At 40.9% G+C, this 25,947-nt stretch overlaps 1 protein-coding gene across 10 annotated transcripts in view; it reads left to right on the top strand.

The window, feature by feature from the left end:
• The window catches only part of HDAC9 (histone deacetylase 9), a 705,078-nt gene that overhangs the window by 366,965 nt on the left and 312,166 nt on the right, over positions 1 to 25,947 (top strand). For 9 of the 10 annotated variants that reach the window (XM_075922252.1, XM_075922250.1, XM_075922247.1 and 6 more), the window contains 4 exons: positions 13,175 to 13,416; positions 14,425 to 14,575; positions 16,434 to 16,560; positions 18,636 to 18,757. In XM_075922252.1, the coding sequence (XP_075778367.1) occupies positions 13,175 to 13,416; positions 14,425 to 14,575; positions 16,434 to 16,560; positions 18,636 to 18,757 (642 nt within the window). The remainder of the gene's footprint in view (positions 1 to 13,174; positions 13,417 to 14,424; positions 14,576 to 16,433; positions 16,561 to 18,635; positions 18,758 to 25,947) is intronic. The other variant, XM_075922254.1, reaches the window with a different exon arrangement.

The raw sequence follows: 25,947 nt of genomic DNA, 5'->3' as shown, positions 1-25,947 counted from the left end.
GGCAGGTCCCATCAATTGTTGAGGCTGTCCTGAGAGTGAGGAAATAGCAATTCTTATCTATTTGTGGCCTTTGTATATTATAATATGACCTGTTGAGTTAGGTTACAATTTCCATTAACATTATTTCCTTTTACAATGAGCTATATTAAGATGGGCCCATCTAACTATTAGTTCAGACCAGAAACAACCTAGAAATATTAGTTAGAAATTTTATGTGGTATATAGCTTTTTCAATGTATGGTGGATTAGGCTGGGATCCATGCATTTTAATTGTAGGTGTCTAATCCACTAAAACTCATTTGAAAATCCCAACCTGAGTATTCATAGTGGGTCTGATCTAAAGCCTACTAAAATCAATGGAAGCCCCTTATGATCAGTCCTTCTGCAGTGTTACAGTAATGGATAATCCTGCTGTGGAAAAGAATCTCTAGTGACAGTCTGAGGAAAAGCTACCCCAAATCCTCTTACTGAAGTGACTCGGTGCCTGTCAGGTAAGAGGAAAAAAGAAGGAAATTGATATTGCCAATTAATGAGTAATAATTTCTTTTTATCAATTTATCTTAATCGGATGTGATGCTTTATTTATTATTTCCTAATAGAATTGTACAATATTGTTCTGTAGAGTTATTTCATTTAATGTAACTGCTTCTCTATATAGTTAGAAGTGATTAATTTGTCTGGTCAATTAGGTTATAGAGTATTATAGAACATACAAACATTTTGCTTTTCATTACTTGTGATTGTTCAGAATTAGAGTCATTTCCCTATCTAATTCAGCAGTACCTAGAAAGCTGCCATCACGAAAGAAATCTTACGTTTGGTGATTAAAAATTACTAAGTCAAATGTTTTGTCAAAATTGAAGCAAAATTTTCATTTCTTTCTAACCCAGCATCTTAAAACCAAAACTGGGTTTGCTCACAAGACAACTGAATCAGAAGTAAATTGGAGACAACCTGCCATGTTTACAATTGTTAGATGAGCGAGAGTACATCTAAAACAGCTGAACTGAGACTCATGGAAGTGATTTGAAGCCAAGTTATGGGAAAAAAAACCACTAATTTAAATGGAAATCTGGGGCAGTGTCTTGACATCGGGAATATTAGAATATCATTCTAGACTAACCTAGTCACTTTACAGACACACATGAACAATTGTATTTAAAGAAATTCTATTCATGGGAAACATTTCTCATACAAATTCAGTATTATTCTTCATTTTTGATAAAGACTTCCAATTTTTATTAAATTTTCCATATTTATCTTGATAAAAACTAGGGAGGTTGTCTGCATTCCTCTGTGTTTTCTTGTCTTAATTCTAAATACGTATTTTATTAACTTAAAATGGACTCCCTCTAGTGGCTAAAATAATAGCTTTACATTCCAGTGGATATTATCCATAGATTTATTTGGGCTAGGACAGGGGTGGGCAATAATTTTTGATGGGGATGGGCTTGAACATTTTGGAAGTTGGTCAGGGGCCACACTCTTCCATGATATTAATGGAGGAGGTGCAGGATCTGGGATGGAGGTTGGGTGCAGAAGGGAGCTTGGAGGTAAGGGACTAGGGTACAGAAGGGTCTGGGAGGGAGTTAGGGTGAAAGAGGTGGTTGTGACCTAGGGCACTGGACTGGGGTGCATGGGTTTGAGTTATCTGGGGTGCAGGGGTTTTGGGAGGTGGCATGGGTACAGGAGAGGGACAGAGGGTTTGAGTTATATGGAATCGGGGAAGCAGGAGTGCGGGGCAGAGGGTTGGGGGAGCTAGGGGCTAAAGTGCCAGAGGCAGGCTTTGCCAGGAGACTTACCTGGGTGACTCCTGGTCAGCAGCCCAGCATGTTTTTGAGGCAGCCTCTCTGCTTACCCCACTGCTGCACAAGCTGCAGCGGCCATGTGAGTGTATGAATAACTACAAGCTGGAGGGGAGGGGCGTGTGGTTCTTTGTGTGCTGCCTGTTTCCAAACTGGCCAATGGGATTGTGCTGGGGGCGGGGGCAGCTCATGAAACCTGCACACCCTCTCGCCTCCCCCCCCCCCCCCCCCCCGTCCTCCCTGCTCCGGGCTCATGGTTGTGAATGAGAAACGGCCCAGCAGCTGCTTTTCTGAGAGGCATGCAGGTGGGGCAAGGCAATCAGGGAGCCTCCCTGGAGCTCCTTGCTGCATCCACAGGCCGGATCCAGTGGCTTGGTAGGCTGGATTTGGCCTGCAGGCTGGATTTTGCCCAGCCCTGGTTTAGGGACTCTTGAGCATGGCTAATAATATACAGTAATTTTGGGTTATGTTATTAAAAAGATTTTAATATTTATTTTCCCTCTGAGTGACAAATGGATCACTATATTTTTAGAGCTCAATATTGTCTATCGTCAGAATAGTCTGAATTAAAAAAGAACAGTTAAACAGCTTGGTGTTAAATAAGCAAAATGGATCTTTTGCAAAATAAATAAATATATGAGCAAAGAGAACTCTAAATCATTTCATGTGTTCAGAGAAGTCAAATTAGAAAAAGAATTCTGATACACAGTATAATAGATTGGAGAAACTAGATAAGTCACATAATTGTGTGAACTATTTATTAGATCTCTCACCAGCTTCATATTTTTTTCCACTCAAGAAAGTAATTTGATATTTGAAGAAAACCCACAAAGTATGACTTTGCCAAGTAGACCTCACTCTTTGCAGTGGAAAGAGTCCTGTAAAATGTTGATTGAGTAGTGTGAATATATGTTGTTTCTCTTTTTCTCTACCTTAAGCAATCCACGTAGGGGAGGGGTGGAAGACTTTTTGGGGATTATTTTTTGTAAATTGCTGTGGTTTAAAATTGGAGGCTGTAAAACCAAAATATCTTCATGTTTAGGAGGCAGTTGCATGCATTAAGTGTTCATGGTGATTGATGGGCACTTCCTTAATTTTGCTTCTTTTTTTTTTAAACTCTCTATTTTGTGTCATTTCATGTTATCCCTCACAATGAAGCTCCTCTCTTAAAAATCAGCACCAGCAGTGGAAAAGATCAGTTGATTTATATATGGTCCATCCCAAAGCCAATATCTGATTGTTTTCCGTAGTATCTGATAGCTGCTGTAGAGGGTGCAGTGGGCAAGCCAGGGCCTTCCATTCTTCTGTAATCCTCTGACCCAGACCTAGAGGGATCCTCCCAGAGAGCAGGACCCTGTAGCTTCCCCATCCCTCTTAAGGGGAAACTGGAGCAGTAGCTGCCTTCTCACATCAAAATCATCCTCGCTCTGCACCTTGAGCTCTGTATATTTTTTCCACTGCTTGCCATTGCCATTGGTTGTTTGTCTCCTTCATCCCACTCCACTCCACTCCTAAAACTGCGGCTCTTCATCCTATCACTCTTCATTCTGCCTGCTACTTAAGCTTCTCCCCTTTTGCTGAGCCACTATACTCAACTGATCCTCAGCCTGAGCTCAGCTGCAGTGATAGAGGCAGCAAAGGGGGGGAAGTAACTAGTCGACAAACATTTGCTTCCTGGAGCCACATGGAGCCAGAGCAAGTATGGAGCCTGCCTTAGCCCCACTGCACCATTGACTGGATACCAGGATTCCTTTTCGAGTGTTCTGGTGGAAATCTGGATGCCTGGCAGCCAGTGTTCCCTGTAAGTTGTGTGCTTGTGCAATCATTTAGAAGAATGACCATCATTCAGATGGTGCCTATATGATTAGCAGAGCATCCACAGCTAGGTCTTGTGTTTTTATTGGTGGTGCACATTCCCACATGCCTCAGTGCACATAAAATTATTCTGCACATGGATGGAAGAGATTAGAGGAAACATTCCTGGCAACCCTATCTGCAGGTATGCCTGATTAGTCCTGCCTGAGTGCAAGAAGCCTTTCCATCTGTGGGATGGGGTGTATCCTGTTACTCTCCCTCTCCCCAGTATTTCCCCCTTCAGGCTACCCGTAAATTTTCCCATCCTTTTATCTAATCCCCTCTCTTGCTTCAGCAATACATTTACCTTCCCAATGTCAACTCCACCACTCAACACACATAAAAATATAGAACTGACACGGCATATGTCTGCCATCATCCTGATCTTGTTGCATTTATATTGTATACCTTTGTATAGAGAAGAGGAAGAGAGAAAATATACAATGAAATTTATATATTTTACTAATAAATATAAACAGTAATTAACCTACAAGTGCTTTACTCTTCGGGTAGCAGTGCAGGTTTCAATAAGTATCTCATTACCAGTCTATCCAGTCTTCCATTGCAAAAGACCTTTAAAAGGGTATGATTATCTTCCTGTTGGGATTTTTTTTCTCTTCTGTGGGACGCTTCATTTCAATTCCTTCCCCTTTCTGTGTCTGTGATTAGAAACGATGTTTAGTCCCCTGCTTGTCAGAGATCAGGGTGTTCCAAAAACATTGATTAAAGGCATTGAAATAATCAAGTGTCCTTTTTAATTTCCTGGGCATAATGAATTCTCAAGAGTTGTGAGCTCAGTGAGTTGTGGCACATTAAGTTACACTGTGCAATGGGCAATAACCTGGAAATTCTGATCTCAAGGACATACAACTGCTGAGGTTTGCTAAATATGCTTTTTAGGAAAGTGTATGTAGGGCCTTTTTCTATTTTTTTTCTAAATTACTATATTACCTGCAGCTCTCTGACAGATTTGCACTGAGTTTGCTGCCTGATGTGACTCTCACTCATATTTGCTGGCAACAAAGTGTAGCCCATGTTTGCACATCACATTTATTTGTGCACAGTTTTGTCACAGATGTCCGCTGACTGTATGAGCAGCATTTGACAACACATGGTAATAGGGGACACAGCTACCAGTTCACTCCAATAATACTTCCTTTGAGATCTCAGCTCTAGAAGATTCTTGGCCCTTCTTTATTTTTGTGCTTTGATGGAAACTAGTTTTATCCCCACTGCTTGAGAGTGCTCAGCCAAAAGTCACTGGGAGAGTTTTGTGGTTGTTGTTGTCTTTGATTACATGCAGTAGTTTGGGATGGGAACCATGGAACTGCTGAAATAACAGCCTTTTATAGTTTGAAAGAAAGGGGGATGGGAAAAGCCTGTGGCCAGTATGTCACTTTACTTTTTTCAAAAAAGAATTTGTTTGGATCAAGGTTTATTGGTGCATATATAAACATAGACACACCACTAGGTGATATACTCTTGTCTAATTCATGCTTTAGAACTCTGTCGCATCTGTCACATGGATTGAAAACTGGGTATATGACTTCACATTAGGTATTGATAAACTATCTTGAGTTGGGGATGTGTGTCTGTTTTAGTGCTGCAGACAATGATGTCACATTAGATCCAGTCTTCTGTATTTATCAGGAAAAGATAGGAAAGTAGCGCTACAGTTTTATCTGGTCATTGCATGGGGTAGGTACTTAAAAGTTGAGGAATGCTAGAGAAAAGAAAACAATGAGGATCTGATAACAGGCTTCAAATATTTTAAGAATAGTTATAAAGAGGACTGCAATCAGTTGTTCCCCAGGTTCACAGAAGATACAACAAGAAGTAATGGGCTTTAGTTGTAGCAAGGAAGATTTAAATTACGTATTAGGAAAAAAGCAATATAAGGATGCTTTTTTATAAAAAAAAAATGGGTGGCACTTAAATGGGCTTCCAGGGAATCTGCCATTGGGCATTTTTAAGAACATATTGGACAAAAGCCTGTCACGGATGGTCTAGATTTTCTTGATCCCGACTCATGCACCGGCTGGGTTTAATTAATTTTCGATGCCTCTTCCAGACCTACATTTCTAAGATTCTGTAATTCCATTTGCATTTCTCCCTGTCCTTTCTTGCATACACATGCAGGGGGTAGACACGATCTGGTCAAGTAGATACAGATATGATGTGTCTACATGTAGCATTTATACTGTGTACCTTATATTATCATTAATAAGCTGTCACAATGGAGAAGCATGGACATTGGAACTATGAAGGAAGTTCAAAGATTGGGAGAGAGTTTCTATATATTTGAATATATCCAGATTTATCTTTGGCATATTGTTATCTTGCCTGCAGGAAAAATATCTAGAATTAAGACTACTGTATTCAGATTCCTTGTAAGAAAAGGGCAGTTCCTGAAAAATGAACAGTCCTATCTGTCAGCAGGTGTAGAGAATCTGTGGGTAAGAACAGTACTGGCTGAAACATAACTAGAGCAACATGAAATCCAAATATAGACCAGGTCTGACTTTGATAACATATCATCATGGTTTTGGTTTGAACAGATTTTGAATTTGTTTTGTATTTTAATGGACCATCTTGTGTGCATTTGCCCTTAATCCTCTGACCCCTGCTAGTTAACAGCAAGATGTTGGCTTGATGTTTGCAGGAGAACTGGCAAGTTGATAAATGGTGCTTTTTGCTGAGTACTCACTAGTGAAGTAATAGCAAACAATAAAACAACTTCTTGGGTATTGCAAATTATGTGACATTCATGTTTGTGTTATGGTTTGTTATGGCTGTTTAGCTCAAAAATATATTCACAAAGAAAGAGACTGAATTTAGAAAATCAATATAATATAGTCTTTGATTTGTAAAACAGCCAGACAGCTATCTTTTACTTCAGTGTTGGCATTTCAAGGCCTCTCACTGATATTTTAGAAGTTTGTGGTTATCTGAGCTTCCTTTTCAGGCCCTTGGGAAATAAGAGAATGGTAAATCAAAGCCTGAAACGCTCTTTGCATTTATTTTACTTCTCATTTATAACATGTATGCAAATTCTTAAAAGAAAGAGAGGAAAGGTATAATCATGGTAAGATACCTTATGAAGAGCAAAGAGAGTTATACATTTCTATTCCAGTCTATTACTCTGCTCCTTGATACTGTAACATCAAAAGAGTGTCTCATCAGGTTTGGTAATTCATTTACATTTCAGACTTCACAATGGACCTTCAAGGATGATATAAGCATAAATGTATGTTTTGGAAGAAAATAGCTGCTGTTTAATTTCTTGTGCTTTCCCTTCCCAGGCCAAAACTCCTAAGCCCCATTGAAAGTCATTGTGCCATTTGTGCTTTGAAAATCTCCCTGTGTGAAAACTGTAGGTTTTTTTCTGTTTCCATTTTTTAATTGATGTCCAAAGGCTAGACTATGGTAGAGGAAATGTCATTCATGAAAATTCCTTATGGAAAATATTACAGTGAAACCTGGTAAGTGTCTTTTTCATGGTCTACAGCACGAGTGCCTTCACTTACCAGTTGTCATGGTAGGGAATCAAACATTTTGTAAAACCCTTGTATTACAAACCCTAAACATTAGCCCTAAATGAAGATACTAGTGTCACTTGAAGGCTAACTAAAATGAGATTCTCTCCAGGCTGCCTTTGATCATGACATTTCAGTTCTAGTGACTAAGGTCTTGGGTCAGATTCTCATCTGGGGTGTAAATCAACTTTGCTCCATTGCAGCTGAGAATCTGGTCCTGGACATCCCTTTAAATTGTGACATATCTCATTGCCCACGGATTGCCTGGCTTGATGTATTCAGTACTTTTAAAAATTAAAACGTCCATCCCTCTTCTGCAAGGTAGGAGGTCTATTCCTGAGAGGCACTGAGCACTTATAGCTCCTTCTGAAGCGACTGAGTGTTGTGAGCACTCTGCTTCTCTCAGGAACAGGTCCAAAATGAGGAATTATTGTGTAACTATTTCACATTGGATCATTGCAATAGTTTTCTTGCCAGACTCCATGTTTCCTCTATCTCCGGCTGTGCAAAACCATGTTGCTCACTTAATTTTCCAGTATCCTCACTGCTGACCCATCACTCCATTATTTACATTGGCTGAATGGCCCTTTATCAGCATGCCAGAACTGCTTTTAGTTTACAGGGTGTGCAATGTTCCTGTAATTCTGTTGCCCAAGGGAGAGAAATTTCTTCCTCAACTGGCTCTGAGCTCCTGACTCCCTCTCCTTGGACTCCATCTCTGGATGATTACAAAGGTCTCCCTTCTTGGCCAGCTCTTATTTAGCCTGCATTATTTTCAGCCTGCATCCTCTCCCAATGACCTTACCTCAGCCTACTTCTCTTGTTTCATCCCCACAAGCCTCTCCTCTATCTTTCCACAGTTCTGCCATCTCCCACTTGTGGCCTGCTACTTCTATACCTCCTCACATTGCCCTCCCATTTCTGCAACCTCTGTCCGCATTCCATTTTTCCTACGTTCTCCATACACTGCTTCTGGACATCACAACACTATGACTCTTGGTGGAATTCTGCACCAAAATAATTAAATATTCTGTACACAATATTTTAAAATTCTGTATATTTTATTTGGAAAAATAAAACAATATAATCACACCAGTTTCAAAATGTATTTTAAAATACAGGTCAGCAAGTATGTCTGTGAACAATACAGATAAGAAACAAGATTCCCCCACAAGTCAATACTACCAACCTGTAATGTTTCCTGTCAATACTTTTTATGAAAATACTCACTTTTAGGAAAATACTCACTTTTTTACAATGATTAATTGATTAATGATTGATTTACAGAGTACCTATTTCTGAATACCCCGCTCATTGATTTTGTCCCCACTAGTGAGTGCGATTAAATTGAACATGCTGAAATGGAGCTACCAAGTGTGCAGTTAATATTAAAGTTATGTGAATTCCTTGCAGCAAAATCATGAATCCCCTCAAACTGACTGTGGGTTTCAGGTTTGCTACTTTTTGCCAATAAAGAGGAGGACATTTCCACTGTTAGAAAATCTATTCCCTTTCTCCCCCTAACCAGATAGGGGTTTCCTGGGGATAGAGAGGTGGGGTGCTCCTGGGAGGTAGGAGTTATAATCGGATTTCAATCACAAGGCAAACATGAAGGGGTTGGTTTGTAGCCAGTGCCTGCAAGCCAAACTGCAGGGTTCAGTTTGCAAACACTATTGCAAACTGAACCCCGCAGGGTTTCCACAGCTCTACTTACTATTATTGCTCCTGGTGAGGCTTATTATCCTGTCACAGAAGATGTAAGAAAATCCATCTCTCCACTTTAAACATCATAAGCCTTTGTCACCTACAACACAATTAATGTTAAAAATAGAACAGTGCCTATGATAAGATTGTAGCTTGCAGGCGACAAGGCATTGTCCAAGTAACAGGGACTTATCTGGAGGGCCAGTCAACCTACACAGAACTGTCAGTTTGCTGATTGCCATTTCTTTCTGAGTTTGATGAAATATTCATGTCTCTGCTCTGATCTCTGGAAGCACTATTGATTTCTTGTATAAACGCTGCTATATTTAGTCTAGACAAATGGAATGTGGATTGCTGCTGAATAATTTGGATGAAAGGCTGGGTTCTTGACTGCTGCTTTCTCTTGGTCTAAGGCAATTATTTATAATCAAGAGTAGTTTTTGTAACTTAAGGGTGATTTTTTACAATTTAGTGATTAGTCTCAGAACAAAAGCAAGCGGTTAGGCATAATCAATCTGTTGGGATAGCAGGTTAAGAAGTCAAATTATACTTTGAGGTTTACAATCACTGTTCAAGGAATAAAACAAAATGTTTGATGTTACCAGTTTACTGACAGAAACAGAATAGAATGAAAGGGAGAGATTTGGGGTTTCATGTCTTCCTATTATGAAAAAAATATTTAGCATGTGTGAGATGCTGAAGTATTCTCAGCAGATTTTAGCATATGCTCAGAATTCTGCTGAATATGTTGGCTGTGAGTTTTAGCTTTCACAGCCAGCATAGTACTACTGTTTGCTGGAATGTTTCTATGGTATTCTCTCCCTCTCTTCTTTGTTTTGAACTAAGGGAACAATAAAACTTGAGAGAAAATATGTATAAAAGTATGTGCAGCTCATCATTTTGCAACATATTTATATTCGCTCAATTTTTTTCTGTGAAAATAGTTGTAGTGAACTAATTAGTGTGTTTTTATATAATTCCCCTTTAGTGGATAGAAACAGAAATGCTCAGCCACTATGCTGTTAGTTACTAATGGAGATTCTCTTTTAGCACAAGTGGTAGGTTCTTCTGTCTTTTTGAAGCAGATAATTCTACCCTCACAGGTGGTATGAAAACCCAAATGATCCTGCAGCATAGCATAGTGAAAATCATTAAGATTGTACATATCCTTGGATTTAATTCTGGGAAAGATCAAGGGGTACTTCATTTTTTTTGCAAGATCTTTTCAGATCTTTTCATTCCATAATCAGTAATGCATAGTACAGGCAGTCCCTGGGTTACAGGGATCCGACTTACATCAGATCCCTACTTACAAACGGAGTGAGGCAACCCCGCACAAGCTGCTTCCCCCCAGCAGACCAGGGAGACGCGAAGCTAGCGCCCCCCACAGCAGACCAGGGAGACGCGGAGCGGTTTTTCTCAGCAGACACCTCAGCTTGAGAATAAAGGACTGAGGGAAGTGAGGTGTGGGAGAATAAAACTGAGCTCTGGAGAAATGTTTGGCTAGAGTTTCCCCTACAATATGTACCAGTTCCGACTTACATACAATTTAACTTAAGAACAAACCTACAGTCCCTATCTTGTACGTAACCCGGGGACTGCCTGTATGTGCCAGATTCTATTTACTGTAAGCATGTGTTCACTATTTAAAAAATGACCACAAAACTTTAAATATGTATTTTTCCCATTCTTGTCCCATATAATCAAGTATGGCTTCTTCTGTACTTCCTACATTTATGACTCTCGTTGCATACTATATAATATATTATTATTATATATTATGTTATAATATTTGTATACAGGTTGTACCTCTCTTAACCGGGACTTTCTGGTCCAGCAACATCCGTAGTCTGGCAAAACCACATATGTTCCTTGAACACAGAGTCCAGGTGTAAGGAGGTCAGGTTGCAGGGCAGAAGTGGAGGGAGCTCAGCCAGGAGCCCTGTGTTGACGGAGGGGGCCCAGTGAAGAGATGGCTGCAGAGTCTTAGCAGCCAGGGCAGGTACGGAGCCCCAGAAGCTGCGGAGCCCTGGCAGCCATGGAGCTCCAGCCTGGGGAGCCAGAGCCGGGCAAGCAGTAGTGGGGCTCAGCTGGAGCCCTAACCAGGGGCAGCATGAGCCATAATAGGAGAACCTCCCCTTGTTCAGGACAAGTGAGACAAGGGAGGTACAACCTGTAAGTGTAAAATCATAGTCAGTCTGTTTGAATGTAAGCTTTCTCTTTTGAGAATAAGTGTCTCAAGTATACTAAGGCTATGTCTAGACTGGTGCGTTCTCATGCAAAAACTCTTGCGGAAGAGAGCGTCTACACTGGCATGTGCTTTTGCGCAAGAGTATCCATGCCAGTGTAGATGCTCTCTTGTGCAAGAAAGCTCTGATGGCCATTTTAACCATAGGGCTTTCTTGTGCAAGAAATTCATGTTGCCTGTCTACACTGGCCTCTTCTGAAAGAGCTCTTTCACAAGAGGGCTTATTCCTGAGCGGGAGCATCAGAGTTCTTGCGCAAGAAGCCCTGATTTTATACATTAGAACGTCAGTTTACTTGGGCAAGAACACACGGCCAGTGTAGACAGGCAGCAAGTTTTTGTGCAAGAGCGGCTGCTTTTGCGCGAGATTGTGCCAGTTTAGACACAGCCTAAATGTGTGACTAGGGATGTAAGTAAGGGAGGAGTCAGTGCTGGGAGGAGCTGGCTGAAAAGTGGTGCACACAGGAGGGGAGGCAAGGGTGTCAGGGACGCAGCGGTCCCGGAGCTGGTGCAAGCTGGGACTGCTCAGTCCTGGCTCACGCCAGCTTTGGAACTGCTGCAGCTCTGCATTTTAAATGTAGTAAGAGCTGCTGGACTCTTACTACATTCAAATTGCAGCGCTACAGCCGTCCTGGAGCCAGCACAAGCCAGAACTGCACAGTCCCGGCTTGTGCCAGGTCCAGGAGCTACCCCCACTATGGCTCTTCAGAGCCTCCCCTTATTGACTAATCATGTAGTTGATACAAATTGTATACCCAGTAATGTCACACCAATTAAACTAAGGCTATATCTACACTGGGAAGGTTTGGTGATAAAAGTGCTGTTGACATGCAAAAGTCAGCAAAGGTGAAAACTGGACAAACCAGTTTTTCTGCCTCCCATTGTGAACATTTCATGGCCACATTGCAAGAACTCTGTGGACAGATAGAGCAAAGGAATGTGGGTAAGCATTCCACATGCAGTGTTGTGGGAAGACAGAGATGATCCCTGTGCTTCTTGGGATTCCCTTGTAGCTCTGGGAGCTCTCCGTGCTAAGGAATGTCAATGCAGTACTGTAGTCTCTCCAGCCCTCCCCCTACAGCAGCAGTCTGTCTGCTGCTGTGTTTCTAGTTCAGGGAAGAACAGAAGCAATCCAGTGATTTGTGTTTTGTTCACCAAACTGAGCAGCTCACTCAGCTGTCAGGTATTTGCCAGAGCTTAGAAATAGGAAGGGCACATGTCTGTAGGGCAGCAGAGATCACAAAACACTGAGCAGAGACAGCAGAGCAGGCATTGTGGGATACTGGCAGAAGCTAATTCTCTTCACAAAACAAACAACAAAGTCCACATTGGCTGTTCATTGACAATAAAGGGGGTGGGAAAGGCAGAAGTAACCTGCAGGGGTGAAAGTTTTTTGTGTGTTTTTCCTGACTAAAGTTACACTGTAGTGTAAAAGCTCTCACTGTTTTGTTGCATAGGGTTGCCAGATGGTTTCAACAAAAATACCGGACACACTTGACATTACATCACCATCTACATTACATCTTAGTTAAAAAATACCAGACATTCATACTTTCTCATTTATATTTTCTCAATTTGTTTCCCTGACAGAAAGCTCAAATACCGGACTGTCTGGTTCAAAACCGGACACCTGGCAACCCTAGCCACTAAAAGGCAGTTTTTGGCAACAACATGTGCCAGCATAGACAAGGCCTATATAATGCTGAGTTGGTAAATTGGGCAAGTTCTGACAGGTTGCACAATGTTTTGTAGGAGGTGGGGTTCTCATTCTTCCTCAGGGTGACATTTCTTTTAAAATGGGAGGAAAGTAATAGGATGGCGTGTGGATGTGTTAGATGGCTGGTGGGAACCACAAGATTTTGCATATGGCTTACTATGGCAAGTATTTCACTAACTCTATAAATTGGAGGGATTGGTGGTGGGGGGGGGGAGAGAGTAAGGTAAATAAGTTATTTTCCTCCCAATTGGGAGAATCAATTCATTTTTATCTCCATTCATTTATGTATTTTTCTTTTGTTGTTCTTTTATAGTGGATGTAAAGTCAGAGGTTCCTGTGGGGTTGGAGCCCATCACACCACTGGACTTGCGAACAGATCTCAGGATGATGGTTCCCATGGTGGATCCAATTATGCGTGAAAAGCAGCTCCAGCAGGAGCTACTCCTGATCCAGCAGCAACAGCAAATTCAGAAACAACTTCTGATTGCAGAGTTTCAGAAACAGCATGAAAACTTGACTCGACAGCACCAGGCCCAGCTGCAGGAGCACATAAAGGTGGCAAAATCTTCCATTTCTCCTGAGACTCCTCCACCGTCAGCTGAATATTCTCAGCTGACTACTAGAAAGGGTGTGCTTCTGGACATTTCGTTGTGATTTAGAGAGGGAGTGTGAATGGTTATTGTTGCCCATGTGCGTGGTATAGAGAAGTGATGGAAACCATGTTGGGCTAGATGGTGATAACATTTAGCTATTAAAAGAAGATTTTCAAGCATAATTGGTGGAGGCTATTGCAGTGTTGTACTATGCAGGCGGCAAACCAAGGCTCTTTGAATTAGCATATTCTGTCTCATTCGGATATTTCCTCAAAGTCCCCATTTTTCACTTAATTTTCAGTTAGGCCTCTTTATGGCTGCCTTTTTTTGTAGATGACATTTTGATTTGCCAACTAATTATGACTGCTTTGTTTGCAGCTGCTTGAGTTTGTGCCCTCAAATCAGATAGACAGCCAACCTGCGACTGATGTTTGCAAAAATGGGGACAGGTGCTGCAAATTTAGCACTTTGCCCTTCTTCAGGCTGCCTCACAGAATATGAAAGAAATTGATTGATGGGATTAAACCTGTCACAGAAGAAACATGGAAGTAGAGATTTTGACTGAGAGTTTATAGTCTTGGTGTTTTTTTTTCCTTTCTGAAATATCTCAGACTTCCCCTCTGCTAATGTGGTGAGCCTGTCTATGGTGTGATTAACTGACAAATCCAGTTGAGAATAGCAAGTAAAGTTTGATGCTGCATTGGCAGAGAGTGAGAATAATGTGCAGGTTATACCCACATCTGGCAAAAGAGAACGAAGCAAAACCAATGCCTTCAGCTACTTTGTGATATTAAAGCTGTTTTAATGGCAGATGATAAAATATTCCACTTGAAAGAATAGAAAAGTGGGTTATGGAATAATATGATCACAGATGAAAGCTCTTATACAAGCTTGAACTGAGCTTTTTGGCCAACAGTGACCTGGACAGCACTGCAGACTGCATTTGCTCATGTCTTTTGTTCTTTGCAAGTTACAACAGGAACTCCTCGCCATCAAACAACAGCAAGAACTCCTTGAAAAGGAGCAGAAACTGGAGCAGCAGAGGCAGGAGCAAGAACTAGAGAGACATCGCAGGGAACAGCAACTTCCTCCTCTCAGAGGCAAAGAAAGAGGCCGAGAAAGTAAGAGTCACTGTACCAGGACTCAGGATAAAAAGATGATATATCCTTCCCCGTCCTCTACAATGGGTAATAGCCAGGATCAAGGCTAATAAGTGTGGCCCTATTCAACACTAAAATAATCAGACACAAGAGTAAGAGGTGTGCCTGCAAAAAAGCAGATTACACCCACTCGCCCACACTGCTAGTTTGTACCAAAGTGTGGGGTTGCCCCATGGCTGTGTGTGTGTGTTCCTCTCAGATAGCTACTTTGCCTGTGCAAAAATAAAATACTCTAGTTTGAAAGCATAAAACTTCATTTGAGGTGTCCTCTCTCAGAGAATTTTCATTATTACCTAATACAGACTGCACTATCTGACAGCAGGATGCTGGCTGGCAAAGAAATTCATTTGAACATTGTTTCAAGACAAAAAGGTTAATATATAGCATTTAAGAGTCTCTCAAGTGAGCATATCTGCTTTAGTTACATCACTCTTTCTTTTCAGACAGGCATGTCAGTGTTGCTGAGGCAGCTTCCTGTCCAAGAGTTCCATTTCCAGCTCCAGTATGGCTTCAAGGCAAATTAAAGATAGAAAGGACGTTGCTGGAATGTGATGCTCACTAGAGGGAGACAGATACAAATAATTCCCCTCAGTATGGTCAGTTTAAAACCAGGTTGTTTCAGGGTATCAAAAATGTGAAGTGATTCAAAGTGTAATAATTGCCACAGGGAAGCATTAGTACTTGTGCAGCTGAAGGAGCACAAAGTATTAGTTAATAAAGAGCAAACCAAAAGAGATCAGTATATCATGCCCACGTGATTCACATTCCTCAGCCTTTTTATTTATAAGGAAAATAGTACCACTTGAGCAGTGGTACATTTTAGGTTTTAAAAACTAAAGACTCAGTGGAACTCCCATCATGTTAATGGGAACTGCACACAAGTGTTTGAAGGTAAATTTAACTCTGAAATTGTGTTTTCAAAACTCCTGTTTCTCTGTTCTGTTCTAGTTCTTATTTTGCACCCATCACGGTGATTTCCGAGTGGCTTCCAGTACTGAATTGAGCAATGGATAATTCTTTCCTTTTTCTCACCCCATGGGAAACTTTGCATGGGGATTTTTTTAATAACTATATGACATATTATGTTTATATTAGTAAAGACAAGGTTGAAAAAAGTGTGCTTTGCATTTGAAATGGAAGGTGGGTGTGAGCTTTAAAGGAGTTAACATATATCCTGTGGCAGTTTGTTCTGCTCTCCCAGCTGACCTCCAAGAAAACTCTGTCTCCTGCACAAGTGAGTTTCTCTCTTGCTGTGGAATGTTCCATTATGTCAGGAGCAAAGTTGTTAACCACAGTCCTTATCTGGGAGCTTAGGCAATCTTTTGGGATCACAGACCCAGATGAGTAAAGTCCCTTGAAAATAAAGACTTAGGTAGGGAGTTTCGAGTCAGTGTAGAAGTCAGAGGACAGGTTTGAGGTGCTATTAGCATTGCTTTAGGTCAGTAAAGACATTATTTGTCTCAGAGACCCCCAGTAATACTTTATTTCTGTCAGCATTTCTTTTTCATAATAATTTGGGGATACTTAAGAGTTGGTTCTGCACCTGGAAAGTATTCACAAGAGAAAGGGCCTGATTCAGAGCCTATTACAATCAACTTAAATGCTCCCATTAACGTTAGTGGGCCTTTGGATTAGGCCCAGAAATAAATGTTTCCTTCAAAGTGAACACTTATTTAGGCTCTTTTTCATTTTGACAATGATTTCAACCAAGGCTCTTTCTATTTTTCATTATTTTTCACAGCAAACAGTTGGATCTTTTTTGTTTTTCCCTCCAATGCTGTAGAGAGTAGGAAGAGCTCTCAATCTTTTTGTGTTTTAGGGGCAGTAGCAAGCACAGAAGTGAAGCAGAAACTTCAAGAGTTCCTGTTGAGTAAATCTGCAACAAAAGACTCTCCAACTAATGGGAAGAATCATTCCACAAGCCGTCACCCCAAGCTCTGGTACACGTATGTTCCCTATTAAGCTGTTTTCATGCTTTATTAATATACTTGCTAAGGGTGGACACCAATGTTCCCTTTAATCTTTTCCATCCATGTGCAGAATAAATTTTATGTGCAGCAAGGCCTGTGCAAATGTGCACCATCAGTAGAAACAAAAATACTATCTCTAGGAGCTCTGCTAATTTGCTGAGCAGCATTTGACTCTCTCCTGAGCAGCTGCACAAGCGCCCAGTTTACAGGGAACACTGGTTGGCATCAGGAGAATATTGAGAGCCTGTCTCCAGGCCAAGGTAAAAATTCACCCAAGATCATTAATAAACAAAATAAAAGCACTTCTTCCCAAATGGAGTTGTATTGAGAGCCTCTGTTCAAAGTGATGTAACTCAGAGCTTTTCAAAACAAAGTGATATCAGTCCATAAGAGTTTCTATTTTTTTTCCTTATGTCATGTCCCATATATCTCACTTTTGAGTTTCACATCCCCTATCAAACTCAAAGCAGAGCTCAGCCAAAACCATCACATTTGGAGACAGAATATGTGAATGCATCTGTTTTTCACCCACACCTATAATTTTCCCAGGTTCACTCAAAAGCTGACTCAGGCTGGCTAAAAAGCTTATGAACTTGGGCCAAGTTTAGTATTTATAATGGTGCAAGCCAATTTTTGCCTGGCTTTAGACCTGTTATGAAAGTTTGCTGTGGCCTTGTGGTTCACCTGCTCATAGAGAACATGCATAACAGATTGATAGACTCAGCGTGAGCCATCCCATTTCTAGAAAGGGCGGGGTGGAGATTTCTTTTCAACTTCTCTGAAGTTTTAGTTTCCTATAACCTCTGCTGCTGTATCATTTATATAAAATCTCAACAGATCTTGCAAATGTGATCTGTTTTTCCATTGGGAGTGACTTTATGCTTGATTCACTCAGATTAAGACTGAAACAGCTTTCTTTTAGCCTCCAGTTGTAATGCAAAACCATCATATTGTAGGTGAAGTTAAAGGATACTGTGGAATGCTGCTCTCCAGTCCAATGTGTTTTGTGGAATTTTAGAAATATTTTTCTAGTATATTGAGAAGTGGTAAAAGATCTCCTAGATTTTTTCAGTGTTCTTTTTTTAGGTTGTTGACCCTAGGTATCCAAAAATGCACTTTTTGACTACATCAGTCCAGTCATTTCTGCTGTCCTTATCAAAGCAGCTGCATCAGTATAAAACAATCTGAAAACAGGATAGGTGACTTGTTTCCAAGAGACTTTAACATAATTCCCGAGTCTGCTTGGATAGAGAAATATATGCAGCAGCCTACTCCCATCTCCTTTCCAAGAGAAGCAGACCCCTAGGAGGGGGTGTGAGTAGAGCTGGGGCTAGACAGCCCTCAGCCTCACCCAGACAATATTGTGCTCCCCCAGGCAGTCCTCAGTGCTGCCTGGAGCATGCCACATGGTACACAGCAGCATTTAAAAGGGTCTCTGCCCACAGTTTTTCTTATATTGCCCTGGTGTCAGAAAGAGCTCTCCAATGTGGAACTTCACTGCTGACATTAACTTTATATGCTGCAGAGTACTGAAGTTTCACTTGCTGCCCAAACTAAAGACAAGGTTTTGATGTCTCCTTCACAACTGCTGGTGAATTCATCAATATTTTCCCAGAGGAGTAATGCCTCCTCTTCAAAATATTGGGTAATTGCCCTACAAAAAGTGACAACTGCAAGTAAAGGTCATTTTTAATTTATATTTGTATTTAATAGAAAGGAATCAAATAGCTTTGTTTCAGCTGGTACATCTTTTAAAAAAAAACCTAAAATGTTCTGTTTCCCAATCTTGTGGAGATCCTGTCTTTGGGCCAGCATGACTCTTATCCTTTGTGACTTTTATGATAAGTGCAAAAAAGGCATTCTTAGAAATCCTGAGCAGTTCCATAACTTACTGTAAAAGTGAAATTGGTTACATGAGCCTGTGGTTTGTGCACACTTGGAGGAGTAAGAACATAAACACAGCTGAGACATGTGGACAACATGTGTAGAGTGTTACTGCTGCTCACCTCACTTGTTACTGCTAATTCATGACCTCTCTGTGTCTGCTGCAGGGCTGCCCACCATACCTCACTGGATCAAAGCTCTCCACCCCTGAGTGGGGCCTCTCCATCATACAAATACACTTTACCAGGAGCACAAGATGCCAAGGATGATTTTCCACTTCGAAAAACTGGTGAGTTAAAGAAGTTTATTCTAATCCCCTGCCCCACAATTCTGCCTCACTTGGGGTTTTTAATCAGGCTGTCTCTTAGCAAGGTATATATCATAACCTGCAAAGCCTATTCAGCATGATTCATTGGAAAAGTTCAAAGGTGCTAACTGTATAATATTCCAATTTAGATTGACCCTGTGGTGTCAAGAACCATTATTTCCCAATGCTAGCAGCTAGTACAGACTCCAGTTCTGATACATGTAGTTGGTAATATTTCCCGATATCTGGGGAACTTGTTCAGTATTATTAATAAATCTAATACTAATTCTGGTTTCAACTTGACACTTATAGCTCTCTCTCTCCCTCTCTCTCTCTCTCTCTCTCTCTATCACAGATGGTATATACTGATTATACATTAAGGTCTTCTGAGGTCTTTTTCTTTTGGGGGCAGGTAGATGATTATTGTGTCAGACTATTTTCTTTGGCTGGTTGCCAAGGTTAAATATATCTGCATGAAAATCCTTCAAATAGAAATGTGAAATGTTTTAGAAGAAAGTGTTCACAGAGAAGACAAGCTTTAGTGACAGAACTGCTTTTCCTGACAATAGGTGAACTATTGGATTTTTCCTTTGTCCACACCAAGGAGTGCTTTAAGGGCTTTGGGGGAGGGGGCGGATGAAGAACTGGGTGCCTCTTACCTCTGGTTGTTGGTGTGGTGACTGGCATCCAAAAGTGCAGGGAGACACTAAGGGCATGAACGAGAAGAGAAAAGAAAACATTAGATCCCTTACTGCATGGGTCTGCTGTTGAGTGATATAGTTACACTCTGAGGAAAGTCTGCCCCCCTGCTGTGCTAACTGCCTTTGAATACCTTGCTTCAGTCACTGAGAGATTGAAAACTAACTGCAGAACTGTTACTGACATAGAAGAGAAGCAGCATTTGAAACTTAAGCATCCAGTAAGAAAATCCAATCTACATGTACTTCTTCAGAACAGACACTTAGAGCTCATGTTATATCCCCTAATGTTTTCACAAGAACAATTTAATGCTTTTTTTTTTTTTGTAAAAATGAAAAACAAACTGTTAATTTATTCTGGCTGAATAATTTAGTCTGCTTTTGGTGGTAATATAACATTCCTATAAAAGAAGCTTACTCAGGCTGTTCCATCAAAATAAACCCTTATGCAACTCTTTGCTTAACAGCACTGTACAAGATATATTATCTGTGCCAACCTGCTATCTACTTACATTTGTTTGGAAAACGAAAGAATACAGTCTGCACCTTTGAAAAGGCTGTGAATTTTTCAAAATGCAGGTTTTAATATTTCTCCCATTTCTATACATTTTAATGGAATGATTGATATTTATGATGTGTCAGACTGTTGATCTGTAAAACAAAACATTTTCAAACACGGTTACAGTAAAGTTCTTGTGCAGCTGTTAATACTTTTATATCTCTGTGGGGGTTTCAAAATATTCCTTAATTCAATTCCCATTGTCTGTATAAGAGGACTATAATATAATTAAATCCAGATGTTTTCCATACATTATTCCAAATATTTGGGCATGCAATGCATCAGTTACAAATAAAATTCATAACCGTATGACTCTTTAAAAAATACATATAATAAATAGACAAATAATTATATATATTCATTAGTGTAGCAGTCTTTTCGTCACTTCAGTGTTGTATGATACTTTTACTTAAACATTCTACTTTGTAAACAGAGATGATATGTTCAGTATGCCATTTCTTAGCAAAGAACTGTAGTTGATTGCTCAAAATATCGGCTAATATAGCAACTCTTATCAGTATCTTGTTTACTTATTAAATCACCTCCATTAGCAGGAGAGTCTTAATTTAAATCTTCAGCAAGGGCTCCACAGAGGTGCTGATGATTGTTCCCCAGGTTCAGAGTAAAATCAACAGGAACTGGAACAAGTCAAATGACCCCAAACTGATCTGGGTGGCTCTAGGGCTATCCCTTAGGCAGAGGGGACATTGTGGAGCCTGTGTCATCCTCATGGGACTATATCGGACAAAGATGTCCCATGAACATTCATATATATAGACAGGCTCTCTGCCTGCAGAAATCTGACCTTTGCCACAAGGGTGAACCTTTTTTCCCCCTTTTCCTGTGGCTATGAATGCTTGTTGCCACTGGCTTTTAGTATAATTCTGAGATTCTGAACCTGCATGCAGTCAGCAATTACTATGAAAATGAGCCTTTACATTTTGTTGACCCTTAAGAACAGGATACCTAAAACCCAAATTTAGGGTTAGTTTTTAATAATAGTTCTGATTTGTTTCCCAAGTTATGAAGGCAAGAGGTATCTTTCTCTTCTCTACATTTATATGGTGGCCTCAAAGAATGTTTTGATTATATTGGTTAGTTTGGATTCAGTGAATAGGAATTAGAATTGTTCAGTTTTGCTTCTATCTCAACAGTTAAATGGTGAATAAGAAACACAGTGTTCAGAAAGAAACCTAACATAAGGCATTAAGTTTTCCTTCTTTTTATTTCAGCAGAATATTTTCCCAACCTTTCTTTCTCCATCCTGCCATTGTCATCATGGGGAAATGGCATCTTGCTATTAAATCTGGTCAAGTGTATTCAAAGGTCCGACTGTAAAGGGAAGGTACTCTACTCAGATTCTGCCTACAAGCCCCTCAAAAACAGAAGAACTGGATATTATAGTTAATTAGGTAGCAGGTCTTGATATTTACATACTTTTCATGAGATTCCAAAGTAATCACACCACTGCAGGGACTGTGAGCCCATGTATTATTTCCTTCTAAGAGGGTGCAGAGAGACCTGTATATAAGTTGACTTGGTGCAATTCTAGTGCACAGGGGTTTTATACTAGTTTTGGGGCTTTAGGCCAAGGATTGCAGCTCCTTACATGTTGGCTTTCACCGGCTTTTTGTTGTTTGCCATGGTGTAGCTGTGTTGCAAGGTGGGTGAGATTCATGGAGATTAGGTCTATCAGTGGCTATTAGCAAGGATGGATAGGAATGGTGTCCCTAGCCTCTGTTTGTCTAGAAATGGATGACAAGAGAGGGATCACGTGAGGATTACCTGTTGTGTTCCCTCCCTCTGGGGCATCTGGGCTTGGCCACTGTCAGCAGACAGGATACTGGGCTAGATAGACCATTGATCTGACCCAGTATGGCCGTTCTTATGCCTTTTATTGGACTAAACTTCTGTTGATGGAAAGGATAAGATTTCGAGCTTTATTGGGCTCTTCCTCAGGTCAAATCAGAGTTCAAATCCAAATACAACATGGGACAGATTCTTAAACATCATGGCTGTGTCTACATTGGTAAGATTGCCACCTGTCTACATTAGCCATGAATACTTGTGCAAGAACACTGTCGTTCTAATGTATAAAATCAGTGCTTCTTGCGCAAATACTCTGATGCTCCCACTCAGGGATAAGCCCTCTTGCGCAACTGTTCTTGCACAAGAGGCCAGTGTAGACAGGCAATGTTAATTTCTTGCACAAGAAAGTCCGATGGCTAAAATGGCCACCAGAGCTCTCTTGCGCAAATACTTGAACACAAAAACTCTTGCATTAAAAGTATTTCGCAAAATCTTGCCAATGTAGACGTAGCCAAGAGGTTCATATATGTTATAGACGAGAACTTGAAATGAAGTGACAAATTTCAGCAAAAACAAGGAGTCCTGTGGCACCTTGAAGACTGACAAATTTATTTGACCGTAAGTTTTCATGGGCAAACATGACGTTATCAGTCTAAGTCTGAATAGAGAGTGAAAGCATCTAGCTCTCTACAAAAGTAATTTTTTGCCCTTTTTTGGCATTCAGACCTTTTCAACAGCTGTTGGGAATTGGCCATTAGCACTGGTCCTCCGCATATTAATGTAACACACCCATTTTTGAATGTGTATATATACCTGCCAAACTGAAGTTTCCACTTCATGTATCTGATGAAGTAGTTTCCAGCCCATAAAAGCTTATGCCCAAGTAAATTTGTTAGTCTTCAAGGTGCCACAGGACTCCTTACTGTTTTTTTTTAAATGAAGTGGGCAATTAACACTAAGGCAGAGATCGGACAAAGGAGGATAGAAAGCAGCAGGGTGTGTTTTAAGTTGTTGTAATGAGGCATGAAACCAGCGCTTCTGTTAAGTCTATGGCTTTTAGTATTAAGGATGTGAATGACTAGTCCACAATCCGATGATAGTCGACAGGCTAGGTGACTAATCACTCCCTGCCCCTTGCTGCCTCTATCAGAAAGAGGCAGCAAGGGGGGAAGAGAAGAAGGGGTACTTCAAAGCGGCAGTGCTTTATGGAGCCTGGGCCCAGACCCTTGGCTCCATGCGGCACTGCCACTTTGAAACGCTGCAGGCAGTCCAGGGCCAGTTGGAGTTCCACAGGCTCCCTGCGGCATTTCAAAGTGGCAGTTGACCCCAGGCTCCACATGATGCTTTCACCTTTGAAGTGTACAACAGCAGTAGGGCTGTTGCTACACTTCAAAGGTGGAGGTGCCCTATCGACTAATCGAATAGTTGATGCAAAATGCATCAACTATTCAATTAGTCAATTACTCAAAATTTAACATCCCTATTTGGTATCCAGACTTATGAATTTAAATTGCCAGGCTCTTCTTTTGAAGGTCTTGTGCAAGTTTCCTCTGAGAACGAGGACTGAGAGGTCAGATATGAAGTGATCACTTTGTAAAAAGTCTTTGTGTCCAGGTGATAGGCTTTTGGTTGACAGGCTCAAGAAGGAGCTGAGCAGGAGGAAGAATGGGGACACCATTGCTTTGCTAGAAACACGGATGTAGATTTAACATATAAAGGAGCTACACCTGCATTACCGAGAGCAGAATTTGGGTCAAATTTTAAAAGTGTTCAGAGACCAACAGTTCCCATTATAGTTAGTGTGGGGATTCTCAAAAGCACCTACCTGATTTAGCAGCACAAGTCCCATTGATTTTTAGTGGGACTTACGCTCCTAAATCACTTGGATGCTTTTGAAAATTCCACTCATTGGAAGCTGTTCAGTACGGAACACTTTTGGAAGTCAGGTGAATGTTAGGTGTCCTAAAGAGAGCTGATTTATTTTGAAAATCTGTCTATGTGTTAAGGTGTCTATATCAGAGCTATTTGGTGTTGGACTCCATAACTCTGTAGTTCTAACAGGGAGCCATGTTATCTTTAGACTAGGCTCCCTTAAAGGAATCAGAGTAAAAATGTAACAAACCAGATGGGTTTCATGTGAGAGGAGCTGTTCTCTAACAAAACTTACTTTTCACCTTGTTGAAACAATACAAAAATGTCCTGGCACAAAGCCAGAACATTTTGCATTTTCTTGGAACTGTAACGTTTCACTTTCTATGCTCTAGTATTGATGCAAACCAGCAAAAGCCAGTAAATTCCAAATGAAGATTAGCCCTCTGTTTTAACTAAAGCCATGTGCCTTTTTAAACATTGCTCGTAGATGGAACCTCTGCCTTCATTTTGCATCATTTCTTGGCATTCGTTGGAAGAAATTCCAAAGGACAATGCCATGGGTTGGAGTCCTAATCTGGCAATCAAAAGACTAGACTTTTGAATACCTTTTATATTGCAACATTGTACTAGAAGCTTCTCACCTGTTACTTTCATATTTAAATTATGCATTGCTCCTATAACCTGTTAATTATAGCGCTATCCTTGAAATTATTACTGAAGGTAATGTTTGCAGTTCGCTAGAGTGATAAACAATCTGGGTTTCTCCTGAATCCCAGCCAGTGTTGAAGACTAATGTTTTGGAGGTTATTTTGCTCATACTGTGCATAAATTGAAAGTTAATAGCTCTACAGTAGTGGTTTTCAATCTGTGGTCCACGTACCTCTGGGGGTCCGCAAACTATGTCTAAGGGGTACATGAAAGGTTGTTATTACCACAGAACACTGTTTTTCAGTCTGTGGTTTCAGAGCTTGGGGGTGCACAAACTATGTCTAAGATTTCCAAAGGGGTTTGCACCTCCATTCAAAATGTTTCAGAGGTCCACCAGTGAAAAAAGGTTGAAAACTACTGCACACATGCCTGAAGCATACACTGAAATCCAGCACTACTGACCAAGACGCGCATTTCTAGATTCTGGGTACTTAGTGCAGAGGTGGGCAATAAGTGGCCCATGGGCCAGATGCGGCTCTCCAGGGTTAGGCTCTAGTGAGCTGCCAGATGTTTTGTTTATCTGTGAGTCCCATTGTCAATGGTTTGCCATTCCCGGCTGTGGGAAGTGGCACAGGCTGGGCCGCTGCTTCTGGAAGCTCCCTTTAGGTGGGAACAACAACCCGTGGCCAACAGGAAATGAAGGTAAATAAAACATCTGGCAGCCTGCCAGGAGCTAACTCTGTGCAATACTGGGGTTCTGGAGGACACTGCTGAGAGTATCAATTGCTTCAGGACACGGCTACTTATAGCCCAAGACTAGGATCCTCCACTATAAGGCACCAAACCAGTCACAAAGAGAACTCCTGTTCACCTCACTGGCTAGCAAGAAACCATACAAGCATTCCCTAAGATTCTCTGTTTTCCTGTTCCACCAGCAGTCCCACGCCTTATACAGATGAGAGGTTATAGAATCATAGAACACTAGAACTGGAAGGGACCTCGAGAGGCCATCAAGTAAAATCCCCTGCCCTCCCGGCAGGACCAAGCACTGTCTGAGAGGTGTCTGTCTAACCTGTTCTTAAATATCTGCAGTGAGGGAGATTCCACAAACCCCCCTAGGTAATTTATTCCAGTGTTTAACCACCATCAGAGGCAGGATGTTTTTCCTGATGTCCAACCTAAATCTCCCTTGCTGCAATTTAAGGCAATTCCTTCTTGTCCTATCCTCAGAGGCCAAGGAGAACTATTTTTCTCCCTCCTCCTTATAACACTCTTTTAGATACTTGAAAACTGCTATTATGTCCCTTCTCAGTCATCTCTTTTCTAAACTAAACAATCCCAGTTCTTTTAGTCTTCCCTCATAGGTCGTGTTTTCTAGACCTTTAATCATTTTTGTTGCTCTTCTCCAGAGCTATTTTTGTGTTTAAAAAAAAAAGTGTCAGTACTCATTTCTTGAGTCAAATTTTAAAAAATGAATCTCCCACCCTTCTTTGTATATCATGTCAATTTTTCATCTTGCTGTTTCCGCAGAAGGAGTTAGTCAGGCTGGGGGCTGTGCTGGGGGAAAGTGGTGCAGCGCGAGTGCT

Source organism: Pelodiscus sinensis, chromosome 2, assembly GCF_049634645.1.
Source record: "Pelodiscus sinensis isolate JC-2024 chromosome 2, ASM4963464v1, whole genome shotgun sequence".
Lineage (NCBI taxonomy): Eukaryota > Metazoa > Chordata > Testudines > Trionychidae > Pelodiscus > Pelodiscus sinensis.
Note: the sequence above shows the minus strand (reverse complement) of the source record. Positions and strands in the feature narration are given on the sequence as shown.